The 15,624-nt window shown below is 34.0% G+C and overlaps 1 protein-coding gene across 1 annotated transcript; it reads left to right on the forward strand.

Annotated features, from left to right (window-relative positions):
- Positions 1 to 4,356: 4,356 nt before the first annotated feature.
- Positions 4,357 to 9,064, forward strand: LOC109005964 (zinc finger CCCH domain-containing protein 58-like). The gene is made up of 7 exons (XM_018985086.2): positions 4,357 to 4,709; positions 4,853 to 4,995; positions 5,301 to 5,363; positions 5,585 to 5,701; positions 5,828 to 6,130; positions 6,207 to 6,515; positions 7,938 to 9,064. Exons 1-7 carry the CDS (start codon positions 4,622 to 4,624, stop codon positions 8,331 to 8,333), a joined length of 1,419 nt encoding a protein of 472 aa, XP_018840631.1. The 5' UTR covers positions 4,357 to 4,621; the 3' UTR covers positions 8,334 to 9,064.
- Positions 9,065 to 15,624: the final 6,560 nt, after the last annotated feature.

The raw sequence follows: 15,624 nt of genomic DNA on the forward strand, positions 1-15,624 counted from the left end.
ATAAATAATAGTAAAATGATTTGGGTTAAGATGTTTTATTGAGTTTTGATAAAAGGAGAAAAAAATTAAATAAAAATATTATAAAGTTAAAAAAATTATTTGAATTTTACTTTTTAATTTTATTTTTGTTTTAAAATTTGAAAAAATGGTATTATTTTTTGTACTTTATTTGAAAGTTTGGAAAAATTATAATAATTAAATAAAATATTTAAATATTTGAAATTGAAAATGTTTTGTATCTGAGTGATATTTGAAAAATAAATATCTGAAAATAGTTGTGTTGTCAAATGGATATTAAAACTATTTTAGGTCTCATTTGGACACTTAAAATATAGAAAATGATAACCTTACAACTATTTTATAACTATTTTACAATTCTACATGAATTGAAATGTAGTTTTATAATATTAAAATTTATTTTTAATGAAGTGATATAATTTAATTAGTTATTTAAAAATAAATTATAAAATAATTATAGATATATCATTAGTCATTACTCTTTGACTTTGAATAATGTGATGGATAAAAGTCCATTTTCGAAGTTCATTAGAGACGTATAAAAGCGAGAGGAATCTCTCCCAGTTGGGTCAAAGGTGATATGCTTATTTTCAACAAAAAAGAGAACTTAGGTCCATCTCCAAGTTCAAAGAATGCAATGGAGAAACTTTCGTGGCATAGTTTAGTGTGGTTCAAAGGGCACATTTCAAGACATCACTTAAGTACATTTGTGTAAATGTTATATACAGTTTTAAAGTATGTAAATTTCATGTACTTTATTTAATAAAAAATATAAAATATATTATTAAAAAATTAATTATTTTTTAAAAAGAGCACACGAGACTTATATACTATAAGACTGTAAATATTATTTTACTATATTTATGTATACATAATATGAAAGAAACCGCGACTTACAAACTTAGTTTGTAATTGAATTTAAAACTTTAAAATTTTTAGTTTAAATATATTCGCGCACATATGCAAGATTATTTTTGTCTATAACAGCCTCTTGAACGTCCAATGGCGCGTTGCTCCGACATGATTGAACTCATGTTTAAACATGTAGATATTTATTTTCATAGGGCTTCATTGATGTAATTTGTTATGTCGAGATTCAGGGTCGACAAACAATTGATCCGTCCAAGTGGAAAATCAACTAAAATTCGATTGTTCGTGTCAATTTCCACCAAATTGAATACAAAAAAAAAAAAAATTGTTATTATGTGATTTAAGTGTCATCTGTGGAGAGGAAATGAAATAAATGGAATTGAATCTTTATTATTCAGATGTTTTAAAAGAAGGGAAGAGATATCACCTTTAGAGTAATCTAAATGAAGCATTTATAAAATAGATAGGTAGAGGGAGAGAGAGGAAAATCTACTAAATCAATTTTAAATGAATTTTTATTTTAAGTGATTATTACTCTATAAATCCATTTTAAATATCACATATTAATAATTAAAAAATTAATAAAAGTTAAAATTAAAGAATAAATCTATTTATCATTATTTTTCTTATCATCTCATGATATGACATTAGATTATAAATTTATAAATAAAATATAATAAATAATTTTTAATTATCTAATATCATATTATAAAATAATAAGACGATAATAAAAATATAGATGACGAGTAACATTATCCAAAATTAAAAGATTACATTTGATTTTACCTCACACACAAAATCTATTATAAAAAGAAAATAAAAAAGGGAAAAACTCGCCGACATTGGGGTCGATAAGATACGGTCACTATCAGTCCAAAACAGAGTCACAGACCAATGGTAGCAAATCTCGACAACTACAAGTGCCACTCGTGGCCAAAGCTTGTCCAAGTCAAATAAACCCCACTTGGCCACTTTCCACCTGGTGACCGGTCGATCCGGTTCCCCTCCATCGCATTCACGCCTTACACCGACGGCCCACACCCAGTCACACGTTCAACCTGAATCATGAATCAATCTTCCTTACCTACTGCACAACTCCCACCTTGATACTGTACACTCGTGGACGTTTCAAAAGATCTCACCCGTCCATATGTGAAAATATGGGATCTGAACCGTTGCTGTTTTGGTCGATAAACCCCAACAGGATGCAGCTGAAACTGCCTCCATACGATGCTTACCGTTTTTGTCACTTAGACAGATTAATTTATAGCAATTCCCACGCCATCGTACGACCAGTGAAAAGCCACCTTTTTCATTTCTTTTTGTTTTAACAATTGGCACGTGAACACGCGCTACAAGGACGCGTGGGAGGATATCTCTGTCAAAAAATATGCCTGACAAAAAAGACCACTTTGGCAATACGTGTCAGTCTCTCGTTGGTTTACACAGAAAAACTGTTCAGTCCTCGGAGTCCTTGTCCCCCATCCATCGACGAGTGTTTGCTCTTACTGCTTTCTAGTTGGTGCGAAGTCGTCTGATTACGAAAATAGACAAGGATTAAAATGTTTTGGACTATAGTTAAAAATTATAGCTGTTGAATAAAAAATTATTAGGTGTCGTTTGGATTCGAAGATGAATTAAAATGGATTGTAAATAATAGTAAAATGAGTTATGAATAGTAGTGAGATTTATGAATTAAAGTTACTGAATAGTAGTGAATAATAATGAGATGAATTGAGATGGACTATAAATACAAACGAGACCTAAATATTCTGTAATAAATAAATATTATTTTTTAATAATATTCACATTGCTTGATATATCATACCTTAAGCAATTCTTTATATAAAAGAATTACTACAGATATAAAAAGATTACATAAAAATAAATTTACAAACTAACGTAATTTTACATAATCTATTAGATCTATTTTATAATATACGTAATTTTACAACCTGACGTACTTCATCAAACCATGCCAGTTTATAAATTTATTTTTATGTAATCTCTTTGTGGCTAAATTATTTTTCATTGACTCTAATTTTGACCAAACCAAATCCAAATTAAAGACCTAAACAAAGGTTTTAGAGACAATTAATTTGAGAAAATAAAGACTAGAAATAAAATAAAATAAAATGGTTAAAAAAAAAGGGGGGTGCATTGATACAACATAATCATTAGCATGCTCATGAAACAAATATTGTGAAAAGTAAAATGTCCTATTATTTTTTATTTGAAATGTGGAGAGATAAGACACAACTCATAAGTTTTATGTGACTTTTCCTATAATTTTTATTTTTATTTTTATTTTTTTTATGCGCCAATGGTTGAAGTGATTTAACATTTGATCAAATTTTCTTCCTCATTCATCATTAAAATCTACATTATTGTATATTCTACAAATGGCTCATTACTATATATTGGTTGTCGGTCAACATTAAACGTATTGGTAAAGTTGCTCAACTTAGTGGCACAAAAACAAAATAGTACGTACCATTGATATCAGGATTAGTTATGTAACTAAGTTTTTTATATACATGTGTGTTTGTTTGTTTGTTTACAGGCCAAATTAAATAATAAATAAATAAAACACGAAACCATGTGATGCAAATAATTTTTTAATAAAATTAATTTTAGATATAATATTTCTAATTAAAATTAACAAATGCAAGAATTTATTCTTATATTTTTATTTTAAAAAACAAAATACTTATTGCATTGTTCTGTATATTTGGTTGAGAAAAAAGAAGCACCGGCACTGCACCCACTCCTTCCCCTTTTTTTGAAGAGTCTTGCAGCAATCGAAGGTGATTTTAATTTAAAAGAAATTTTATGCATAACTCATTATTTATTTTTATATATTAAATTTATAATTTGTTTTTATAAAATATAAGAATATTTTTTTATGAAATATAAAATAATAAATAATTACTGTTGTATAAAAATTTTCTTACTTTAATTAATCCCCATCACTACCTTTTTATGATTATTCATTCTGGACAACCTTGTCATATCACACAATCCACGAGCTGGACTCCCGTCATGACTAAGGCCATTTCTGTCATTTCACTTGACACCTACACTGTCTGTTACACATGATCGGTGATCCCCCACACGTTATTTTTCTTACAATTCTAACACGTTTTTTTTTTCTTTTTTTTTTTTCTTTCTAAAAATAATATTCAGGCTACTAGATAAGGAAAATTACGCTGTTTTTGGCGCGTTTATAAACGACAGGATTGATTAAATAAATATTACTATATATTATTTTCATTTATATTAAGTTTCCCTTTTTTTATTTTTTATCGTCAATTAAAATTTAAAGCGAGAGATGAAGGAAGGTATTGTGGCGAGAATAAGAGGCCGATGTAATATATACCGCCTGACTCAGGTATGGGAATTACAAAAATAACTAATAATTACCCAATAATTTTTCAACAAGATGAAAACCAACAACAAAATACCAAACCAAACCAAACGAAACGGAAACAGAGACACAGTACTCTGTGAGTGAGAGAGAGAGAGACAGAGAGAGAGAGAGAGAGAGGAAAACCCAGAAATCCAAGCACTTCCCCTCTTTGTCTCTCTGTATCTGTATCTGTATCTGTCCCTGTCTTTATTTCTCTCCCCATTTGATCGGAGCCTCTCATTCTTTGTACAGAACCGTCCTCGTTACTGTACGATCAGTACCCCTCTCGTCCGGTTTCGAAAGCCCCCCTCCCGAGTTCGTGCAATGGAGCGGTATGGTCGGGCTACTGAAGGCTCTCAGTCCGATCTGTCGCAGGAATGGACCGCTCCGGTACCCGAAATCGGACTTGAAGGTAAGCTCAGAGACCCTGCATTTCAATTTCATTGTCGTTTTGTGACAATTTTCTGCGTTCTGGCGATTAGGATTCCCAAATTGCTGTGGAATGTATGCGAACTTTATTGGGTTTTGATCTTTCGTGTGTTTTGCGGAATGTAGTGCCTATGTGGCAGTTGGGATTGGGCGGTGCAGATTCTTACCCGGAACGGCCGGACGAGGCCGATTGTATCTACTATCTGCGAACCGGATTTTGTGGGTACGGCCCACGGTGTCGGTTCAATCATCCCCGTGACCGCGGCACGGTAATATTTTTGGAATTCCATTTCGTTTCGTTCCATGTGTTTGAATTTAGGGCTTAATCCGAACGTTTCTACTCGTTTTCATTGTGATCAATTCTACTAGTTTGATTTGATCTTAGCTTTATGTTGGGTTTCATGGTGGGTTCGTGAAACTTGAGCATTTTTGTCGGTGTAATTTGTGTTGAAGTTTTTAGATTTTTTTTACTAGTTGTGTCGGAATTGTGATTGTTCGATAGTTAAATGAATGAGATCTGCATGGTTGATATGGTGATTCCTTATTTGATTTTTGATGAAAGTACACTGCTCAGGTAATAGGAGCTGCAAGACCTGGAGGGGAGTACCCAGAGCGAGTGGGCCAGCCTGTGTGCCAGGTACTTATTTGGTTATTCTAGTTGATTTTGAAACTCGGGTTGTATGCCAAGTGGCTCATATTAGACAATGTCTGTTCAGTCACTCAGTCCTACTTGATTGTTACCGTTTGTGTTTGTAATTAGTAATTAAACATGTTTTATTGATGGTCTCTTGGTTTGATGATTCATCAAGATTTTGAGCTCCCATCCTGTTGACTATACCGTTCTTGCTCAATTTTCAGTATTATATGAGGACGGGGACATGTAAATTTGGTGCTTCTTGTAAATACCACCATCCTCGGCAGGGAGGAGAATCTACCCCTGTACAACTAAATTATTATGGGTACCCGTTACGTCTGGTCTGTATTCCTGACATTTACTCTAATTTTTCAAATCTTTTGTTATATTGGAATCACTTTTAAAAAATAAACATTTCCTCAGTGTGCACTTAAGTTTGATCTAAACAGGATTTTTTTTTTTGACAGGGTGAAAAAGAGTGTTCCTACTATGTAAAAACCGGGCAGTGCAAGTTTGGTGCGACATGTAAATTCCATCATCCACAGCCAGCTGGCATACAAGTTCCAGCAGTATCATTAGCACCACCAATTGCAGCTATGCCTACACCCACATTACATCCAGGTGTGCATTCTTCATCTGTTCCTTCCTCACAACAATATGGGGTAGTTGTTGCAAGGCCTCCTCTGCTACCGGGCTCATATGTTCAAAGCCCTTATGGTCATGTGCTGCTACCAAGCATGGTTCCCTTTCCGGGTTGGAGTCCTTACCCGGTAGGTGAAGCTTTCTTACTTCTCTATTTTTTGGTACTGTATTCGTTTTATTTATGCTGTTAACCAACTTGTGCAGGCACCCATGAGCCCAGTCCCCTCTCCTAATTCTCAGCCCACTGTCGGTTCTGGGCAGCTTTATGGGATGACACCCTTGTATCCAGGAACACCCACCTATACTGGAACTTATCAGTCTTTACCTTCTTCTGTTGGTCCCTCAAGCAGTAGTCAGAAGGAATACTCACTTCCAGAAAGACCCGGCCAACCAGAATGTCAGCATTACATGAGAACAGGAGATTGCAAATTTGGCTCCTCATGTAGATATCATCACCCACCTGAATTGGTTGCATCCAAAACTAATAGCTCCATTGGTCTTCCTCTACGTCCTGTAGGCATCTTTTTACAACTTATTTGCATTTGATGCTCTCTATGTTGGCTCGTGTTGTTAGTTTGTATTTTCACTTAACCTATAAAATGTCCTTTTGAATCAGGCACTTTTTGTTTTTTGTTTTCCTTTGTTGAAAGAAACTATAACATATTAGTATTAGGTATCGCTTGTTTCATGTAAGGTTGGAAATGATTTTCCTGAACTTCTACTGAATGGCTTATGCAAATTCTATATTTCTTAGTGTAGTCAAATACGTTGTAAACATATGCATTCTTCTTATCTTTTTCCTTGAGATCCAGATTTAGCAGGCTCCATTTTATGGTTGATGTCTTGATGAGAATTTTGCAGTTCATCTTGTATCATCCAATGTGATTCCTTCAGGATATTATGTGTGTGTGTGTGTGTGTGTGTGTGTGTATAATATATATAGATATATATATCTTAGGCCTCTTGTAGACATACTCTGAATATAAAGTTTGATGCGGATATCTTTTATATGATTCAAATAACATCATGGCCAACCATTTTCCAAGTTTATCTATTTAAGAATCTTTGTTAGATTGATGCTACCTTGTGTTTTCACTTTGCCTCTATTAATGTTAGTGTGTCAAATGCTGTTTGTCCTGGAATGCGATTGTACTTTTTTATACCAATATGAACATGTTTACTTTTGCTGGGCCTATTGGCCAATGAATGTGTTGAAGAAACATGATTAATGATTTTTTCAATATTATACTATTATCATTCTTTGGATTATTGGAGGGAATCCTCTTCGTGTCCATCCTAAATTGCTAATTTCAATTTCTTCATTTTTGTGTAATCTGTAAACTATGATGTTTAAGATAACTTTTCTGGTTTTCCCGCATTCATAAGATCTAGCGAAATGATAAAACCAACACATTATTGAGCTACATGTAAGGCTATGGAAGTGTATTTTTTCTGCTGGAAAACACTAGTTCTTTACACAAATAGAAGATACATAGGAATTAATGAGAAAACTGCATGCATATGAGTGTTTTTAGAGGAAGCTGAAGACTAATAGTTTTAGTAAGATTAAGATTGATGTCTTATTCTGATTTAGATAGGAAATGCTGAAATAGGTTTTGAACCATTTACTTTGTGAATTCAGTTACATCAAAACTGTCGAATTGGACAATAAATCTCTGCAGGAACAATGTTGAAGATCTAGAAGCATTAAATCTAGATGAACTTTTGCTCTTAGCAGGAGCAATCAATGGTTGGTCCATATCATCTTTACTCGTTCCCATGGAAGGGTTTTTTTTGTATGGAAAGGAGAAGACTGCAGAGCTATGATTTCAATTATGATATGAAATTAATAGATATTTCTCTACTGTTGTTTTATAATGTATTTATGTGCTTCATTATACTTTGAGTTGCTTATTGATCAGTTGTTTTACTCAGGGTGCACCGCCTTGTGTTCATTATGCTCAACGTGGAGTATGCAAGTTTGGGCTTGCATGCAAATATGATCACTCATTGGGAACATTGAGCTACAGTTCATCTGCATCTTCCCTTGCCGATATGCAAGTTGCGCCCTACCCTGTGGGATCTTCAATTGGTACACTAGCCCCGTCATCTTCATCTTCAGAGTTGAGGCCTGAATTTATTTCAGGATCCAGCAAGGACCCTGTTTCATCGAGAATGTCTTCGTCAATGAGCACTTCTAGTGGATCAGTTGGTTCAACTTTCTCAAAGAGTGAACCTATTCCACATTTGACTATAGAACAGTCTGCTCAGGGTTCTTGCCCTTCAACTGGCAGCAGCAGTGGTGGCACAGGGGCTCGCTCTTCAAATTAAGCCACATCAAGTCATCCTTTTTATTACTCTTTGACCAAATGTCATGAGCCAAAACATCATTTTTTGATGGAAGTCCTCAAAAGGAGGCTTCATTTCTCAGTTATCAATGTTCCACGGTTCAGATCTAGCACACAGCAGCTTTAATCATCTCTATGTTCACATAGTCTTTTTATGGCCATGTCCTACATCTTGAATAAACCATGGCCAACTTTTAAAAGTTTAGCATACTCCGTATAGCATTCCACCTTAATTCTGAATAACCATGAAAGAACCTGCAATTCTATTAGGCAACCCTGGGTCCATAGCTCCCCATTTTTTGGAGGAGTTGTGTTTATTTCATCCAATCCCTCTTCAAATGAAAAAAAAAAAAGTGTTCCATAGTGTTTTTTCTTTTACATTGACTACGTCAATGTCTTTTTTTTTTTTATTTCACTTTGATATGGGAAAAAAAGCTTCCAATTCATCTTAGAAAGGACTTTGAAGGTCTTATTGTTCCCTCACTTTTTGTCTTAGGGTCCATCATGAAAAAGGGAAGGAATCAAGAGGCGCCAAGGAGGCATCAGGCTGCTTCATTGTGTGAGATCAGATACAGTCATATTGTTGCAAATATGCTTGACTTGGTTCTTGATAAGTTTATTATGAAATACAAATATATGAAGAAACACCCTGGGATGTATAATAATTGTTCCCTTCCTTTTCTCCATTTATAAATGTGATCTTTTCTTATTGCATCCTGTCATGCTTGCTTAATATAATACCAAGCCCGTGGTAGACTGAAAAAGGGTGCTCTCTCTCTCTCACGCACTGTTCCAGGAATGGCGATGATTTACAATAGGTCACTCTAAAGTCGTGAAGTTCAGCTGTGGCAGGCACGAAAATTTCAGGTAGATCCACCTCCGAAGATAAGACTTTGAATAAATTTGTACACATCTCTTGTCAAACACATGAAAAAAAGTAAGATGGAATTACTGTTGAAGTGTATGACATGGAGGAGATCATAACTACAAAATTGCTTGATATATATATATAGGTCACTTCCGACACTTGGTTCGATTATTTCCAAGTCTCAGATATTGTTTGAAGTTTCTTTGGTATAGAGTGAAATGGCTGGAATATGATTGATTATACAAGGACTCGTCATATGCCAGAATTTCTTACCTATCACAATTCACAAACCTATTTTTATGAACTCATACCAACAAAAATAAATGGAAGGGTGGAGCTCATTTTATTTGTGGACCATAGAGAATTCTGTGTTGACCATTCACCAATAATTCACTCTAGAACTGTATAACTGTTCAAGTACCTACACGGCAATGCACTTGTGAGATATTTTATCTTTGTGGCTGATACATCCCTCAACTTGCAGCAAGTAGGCTTGTATGCATTCTTCGTGAGGTTCGCATCCCTGGGCAAAGTCTGGGCCAAATAAGAAAGGTTTTGGATACTAAATTTTTTCATTTTTAATCATATCATTTCTAATTACGGCAGCTGTGTCATATTTTAAAATATACCACATCAAGTGATATGACCAAGAGTAATATGATCAAAGATGAAGAGTAAGATTGCAGGCACGAGTTGCAAGCAAAACCCAAACTACAACAAAAACATTTTCATTCGAGTAAAATGACTTTATAACGAACGTAGTCGTACTGGTACACTCAAAAGAAGGAATAGCCAAAGTAATCACCATAAGGAGAAATTATGGAGGCAAGAGGTTGAAGAGGCGGCCAGAGGCACCATATCATAACTAGGATTGTTCATAATTGGATACGAAGCTCCTATGTTTCCGTCTTCCTCCATCGACGGGCTGCTGTTCATGGCTGAGAGCTCGCTGGGATTGGAAAGAGGTCTCAAAGCAGTTGTAGGGAACTATGCATCCCAAGTAGCCCGAGTTAGAATCATTAGAAAAGAAGAAACTATTATCATCTGCTTTCCCATATGAAGTTTCTGGCCCCTCACTGCTGGGCTTGATTAGAGTGCTATTTTAATTTGAGGGCTGTTTATTCTGAGTAGTAGTGAGGTTTAACTGTGATGTTAGTAAGAGGGATTGTTCATCAAATGGAGCCAGCAGAGAGTGGAAAGTAGAGTTCTCAGAGTAGACAAAGTTGTTTCTTGCTTGGGTGCCTTTCATGGACAATGCCAGCCGTCATAAGCCAGAGCTGCTTCCTGAGCAGGGTCAAATGTGCCAAGCCAGTGCCTTTCTTTTGTTGTTGGGTCCCTGATTTCAACAGCATATCGGCCCCAAGGGCGCCACCTCACCCCGAGAAACCTCCCTGGCTCGGCTGGCTTTCTCCGTCCTCGTCTAGATGGGGATATGTTACACTCCATTAGTGTAACAGGCTCACAGCCCTTGCAGGGTTTATCCAAGGTTTTGGAGGTGGACATTGCTAGTAGTACTGTAGTAGCAAAGAAAATGGGGTCAACTTGGGTAAGATAACTAAAAAGTGGCAAGGGAAAAAAGAAAATGATGTCAAAAGAGTTATAGGCAGAATAAAGAGTGCAAACTATAGGGGAAGTGAAGGTTTTGTTTTTGAATGGAAGTGAAAGCTCTTTTCTTCCTTTTCCACACAGATACTTTAAAATCTCTTTTATTTTTTTTCTTTTTTAATTTGTATCCCTTTATACTTCATCTCATATTTAATAAGTGATAAGCTAATGTATGAAAGTAAAGGCCCATTTCGGTTGTCTAAAATTCAAAATGAAGGTCTACAAGTTGAGCCCATAATACGGTTATGTATATATATTTCAAAAGGATGATAGCTTTGCTCCCATTGAGCCTTATAATTTGAAAAATCATGGGGTCAAGAAGACCATGCCTTCTTTTATCTATAACATCTCACTTGCTTTCCTCTATGTATGATTTCTTAAAACTTAGTAATCAAAGAAAGCTACTCAAACAACTTTGCATTCGGCTTGGATTTTTTTTTTTTTTTTTTTCAATCGGCTTAGATATAACATTAAAAAGTAGAATAGAATTAAAGTCTAACAATTTTTCTCACATTTTGCGGGTGCACAACTAGTTATCAAGGAATATAGAAGAAGCATCCCTAGTTTTAAGCCCTCAAACATAGCCTTTGGATTTTCAAGTTTGACTTACTAGTATGGAGTAGAGAAAGAAGAGTTTTGCTAAGTATAATTAACTAGTGTGTCAACACACCACTTAAAGTGGGACCCATTTTAACTTTAAAAAAACTTTCACGACAATCATTTGTTAGCATAACTGATGTTGTGGTGCGTTGACTGTTGGGTGTGTTAAATAGATTTTCTCGAGAAAAAATACTCATCCCATCATAAGCCATAGCTATGTTATAATTATGTACTCCATGTGGCATCCTGTGTGGCATATCATTTGAAGTATTGGGGTGAGGCATCTCCTCCATCCCTTAGGGGTGGCTCGACAATCATTAGGGGACTCGCAAGGTGACCTTGTCATCCTTAATGGTGATGGAGGGGTCCCCTCCCCTACCCATATTCACAACCTCCCTTCCCGACCACCCCTCATCTTGAGAGAGGGTGGCGAGGGACCTCACGCCACCCTTGCTTGACAATACAATAGGCACCCCTTCAACCCCCATTGGGTGGATAGGTGGATATCATTGTCAGGTAAGGGCGCCCTCATTTTTTAAGTTTTCTTATTTTTTATAATTTTTTACTTGGTTTCTTATATGTTTATATTTTCATATGTCTCGTACATATAATTTCATATTTTTCATGTCGCATACAAATTTCTACCCGGTCATATATGCCATGGCGTGACGCCACGTTAATATAGTAGAATAATAGTGTAAAGTTTACCAAATATACTTGCTTATAATCTGTCTTCCTTCAACTTAAAATTGTAGTAATTATAAGATACAATCTACTGACCAAATATATATATATATATATATATATATATATATATCCACGAAGACTGACCTTTCTAGCTAGCAATATGATACCTCCACATGATAACTAAAACAGCAGCAATATTGTTTTTGTCAGCATACACCTAAGAGAGTCTCAAATATTTGAATTTGACAGTCATATATTGCCTCTAATATGCCCATGTGAATCCGCATTTTATGCAAAAATAACATTAATAATCAATCAATCAATTTCCTCCTATGTTCTTGTCTGCTTCACATGATTCTCAAAGGAGCAGTTGAGATTATCTCTCACCAAACAGAAATTATCTAATAGGCCTGAAGTCCTTGTCCTGCATCATGGAAACAACAAACCCCACATCAAAGTACAAACGCAAAGGGTTCCCCTAGCAAAGGGCCACAAGTCAAAGTTGTATGGCTCTGTCGTTTGTCAGTTCATGTAATCCTCATGTATCGCACAAACGATTATTATTTATAACAAAAAAAGTGTTATTTATTATTATTTTATCATTTATTAATGAGATATTAAATTATTAAAAAATTATTTTTTATTTTTTGTTTAGCTATCAATCTTTTAATGTCACATCACTAATGATGATTTAAAAGATAATAAATAATATATTTTATTCATATAATAGTCTCTCCACTTATCCTTAGCGTGTGCGCTAAAATTATGATAAAAGGTTAAATAAGAGATGGCCGCCATTAATCCCGTCAAGGGCTTGTTTGAAAAAAAGTTTATATTTCAAAATTTTCATTTTGTTTTTTCTTTAAATATCACTTAAATATAAATATTTTTAAATTAATTATTATAATTTTTTAAAACTTTCATATAAAAAATAAAAAATAATTCAACATTTTCAAATCATAAACAAAAATTATATTATAAAATTATATTCTAACAATATTTTAACTTTTAAATATTTTTTATTCAATTTTTTCTTTCTCATTTTTTAAAACTAAAAAAATACTTAATTCAAACTATCTTATTACTATTTATAAAATTTTCATCTCGTTTCATTCCTCTAGCAATCCCTTAGTGTTCAAGTAAATTCTCCATGTTTGATTATGAGAGACGTGGATCATTGTCTCTTACCCCCTCAATAGTAATTAGAGAAGGATATGGATAAAAGGGCAATCAAAAGCTTAAGAAAGCATCGAACTGCCCAAACAAAAGCCACTGATTGGGACACTATATAAATCAGTTTATTACGAATTCCAATAAAGTATGATTTCATTCCTTTGATCTTCCTTCATATGCCTAATTGGCGTTGGGAATAACATAAACAAATCATAATCTAATGGTCGACTTCTCATTCTTCTTTTAGCATTTCCCAAGTTATCAATGCTTGGTCACACTTCTTATTGGTATGGTCTATCTAAAGACTAAGATATACATAACTACAAGAAAATTATTTATTTGTGATGAGTTATTTTTAACGAAATGATTATTTTTAACTAAATTGAGTATTTTTATCTCAAATAATTTTTTGCGTCGCAAAAAATAGTCATAAATATCTATTTTTTTGTAGTGATATATATATTGTAAAGAAATTAAGTGAATTAAAATTGAATATTACAAAAAAAAAATGAGAGAGAGAGAGAGAGATGGATTATAAAGAGTAATTTAGTTTAGGTTTCTTTTAAGAGTGTCTTGTCCTTAGCATCTATAGCCCTTGTCACAATAGATTTCCAAGAAAAAAAACCTGTAGTTCAAAATATTGGTTTTGTTTGACCCCATTTGTGTCACAATGCTTTCATGTCTAATAGAAGGTAGAACCAGGTGTTGTACTTTATAAAATATGTTTTCTAGCCCATATTTTGAGATAGGGATGCTACCCGCATGGTGCAGGGCGGGAGCACCCTCCCCGCCCCCGAGAGGCGGGGGCCCCGCCCCTCTACCGAGGGGTGGGGTAGAAACCGCACCGCACCCCATTTCGCCTCCCACTCAACCCATTATCTAAAAAAAAATTTTAAACTAAAATATTTTTTAGACTCAAATTATAATATAATTTAAAGTATAAATTAAAATTTATACATTAAAAAAATACAAACTCATTAGAGTTATATTTTTTATTGTCTTGGCATTAAGTCTCACATTTCTTAACTATCACTATTGTATTGTCTTGGCCTCCTATATAATGGTTGGCCTAGGAGGTAAAGACAATCCATTAACTTGAAGTTAAATTCAAGTTTTTAACAAATTGTATATATTTATATACAATATATTTATATACATTACTTATATATTATATAAATATTAAAAATTAAAAAATTTTACATTAAAAATGAGAGGAGTGCGGAGCGGGAAGCGGGGCTCCACTGGGGTCAATTCGTCCCCTGCCCCCGCATGGGGTATTCCGTGCTGGGCGGGGGCCCCCGCCCCTGCATGGACGGTGCATGGTAGCCTGCCCGCCCATGCGGGGGCAAGGTAGTAAGGGGCGAGGACCCGTTGCCCACCTCTATTTTGAGAGACTAAAAGGAACTAAATGTGGAAAAGAAATTAAGAAATAATAAACAAGTATAATGCAGGAGGTTTTAGAAAAGAAAAGGGTCCCTCTATACTCTTTAGGGACCAAAGTATGCACCTATTTTCTTCCGTGCATGCTTCAGTCCCTTAAACATTTTTCTTTAAAAAAATGAGCAGTTGAAATAGAGAATATATATTTTTGACTAAAATTTAACAAATAATATAAGAAGGCTGACCGTATTTACTCTATTAAAATCTAAGCACCAAGATTATACCACTTGACATTTTATTCATCTCAATATTTATTTTTGAAATAGGGTGTAAAGTATCACTATTTAATAATAATAATCAGAGAGGGTAATATTTTTTATTGAGTCGGCAGAATAGTCTACAGTAGCCCGTTCATTTTAATCTATAGTTATTTTTATAATTTTTTTATTTAAAATTTTTTAATATATTTAAATATTTTTAAAAAATAAAAAAATACCAATACATTTAAAATCAATTTTTTAATTATTAAATAAAAAAATTCCGAACGGTCAAATACAGCCATACGAATTTGTGGGTAAAGTAAATTTTTCCTTTTCGATTTAATAGTCTGAAGTATAAATATGAAATATTCGATAATATGACTTTTCTAATAATAAAGATAAGATTGGGGGGTGGGGCACAAGGCTTCTCTCTCTAGAAAATTTAAGGCTACCCGGGTTTTGGGAAAAAGGACTGTCTCGGGACTTGGACTCTGATGAGACAGACGGGGGAGACATGCAACAAAAATTCTGCAGAGCATTGGCAATAGACTAATTATTGTCAAGTCTAAAATTTAACTAAAATCTTATATTTTGGCTATTGTATTAATTTTTGACTATTTAAGTTCACATTAGACTAATCATTTTAAAGTCAAAATAATATTATTATATTATATATTTTAATAATATTTGACAAATTTTTT

The sequence above is a fragment of the Juglans regia genome, chromosome 12 (genome assembly GCF_001411555.2).
Source record: "Juglans regia cultivar Chandler chromosome 12, Walnut 2.0, whole genome shotgun sequence".
Classification (NCBI taxonomy): domain Eukaryota; kingdom Viridiplantae; phylum Streptophyta; class Magnoliopsida; order Fagales; family Juglandaceae; genus Juglans; species Juglans regia.

Excerpts from the sequence above, each read along its gene's own strand:
- LOC109005964 (XM_018985086.2), top strand. The coding sequence starts at position 4,622 with ATGGAGCGGTATGGTCGGGCTACTGAAGGCTCTCAGTCCGATCTGTCG. Across the intron at positions 4,996-5,300 it reads ATCCCCGTGACCGCGGCACG|GTAATAGGAGCTGCAAGACC; the intron begins GTAATATTTTTG and ends TACACTGCTCAG. Across the intron at positions 6,131-6,206 it reads CGGGTTGGAGTCCTTACCCG|GCACCCATGAGCCCAGTCCC; the intron begins GTAGGTGAAGCT and ends CAACTTGTGCAG.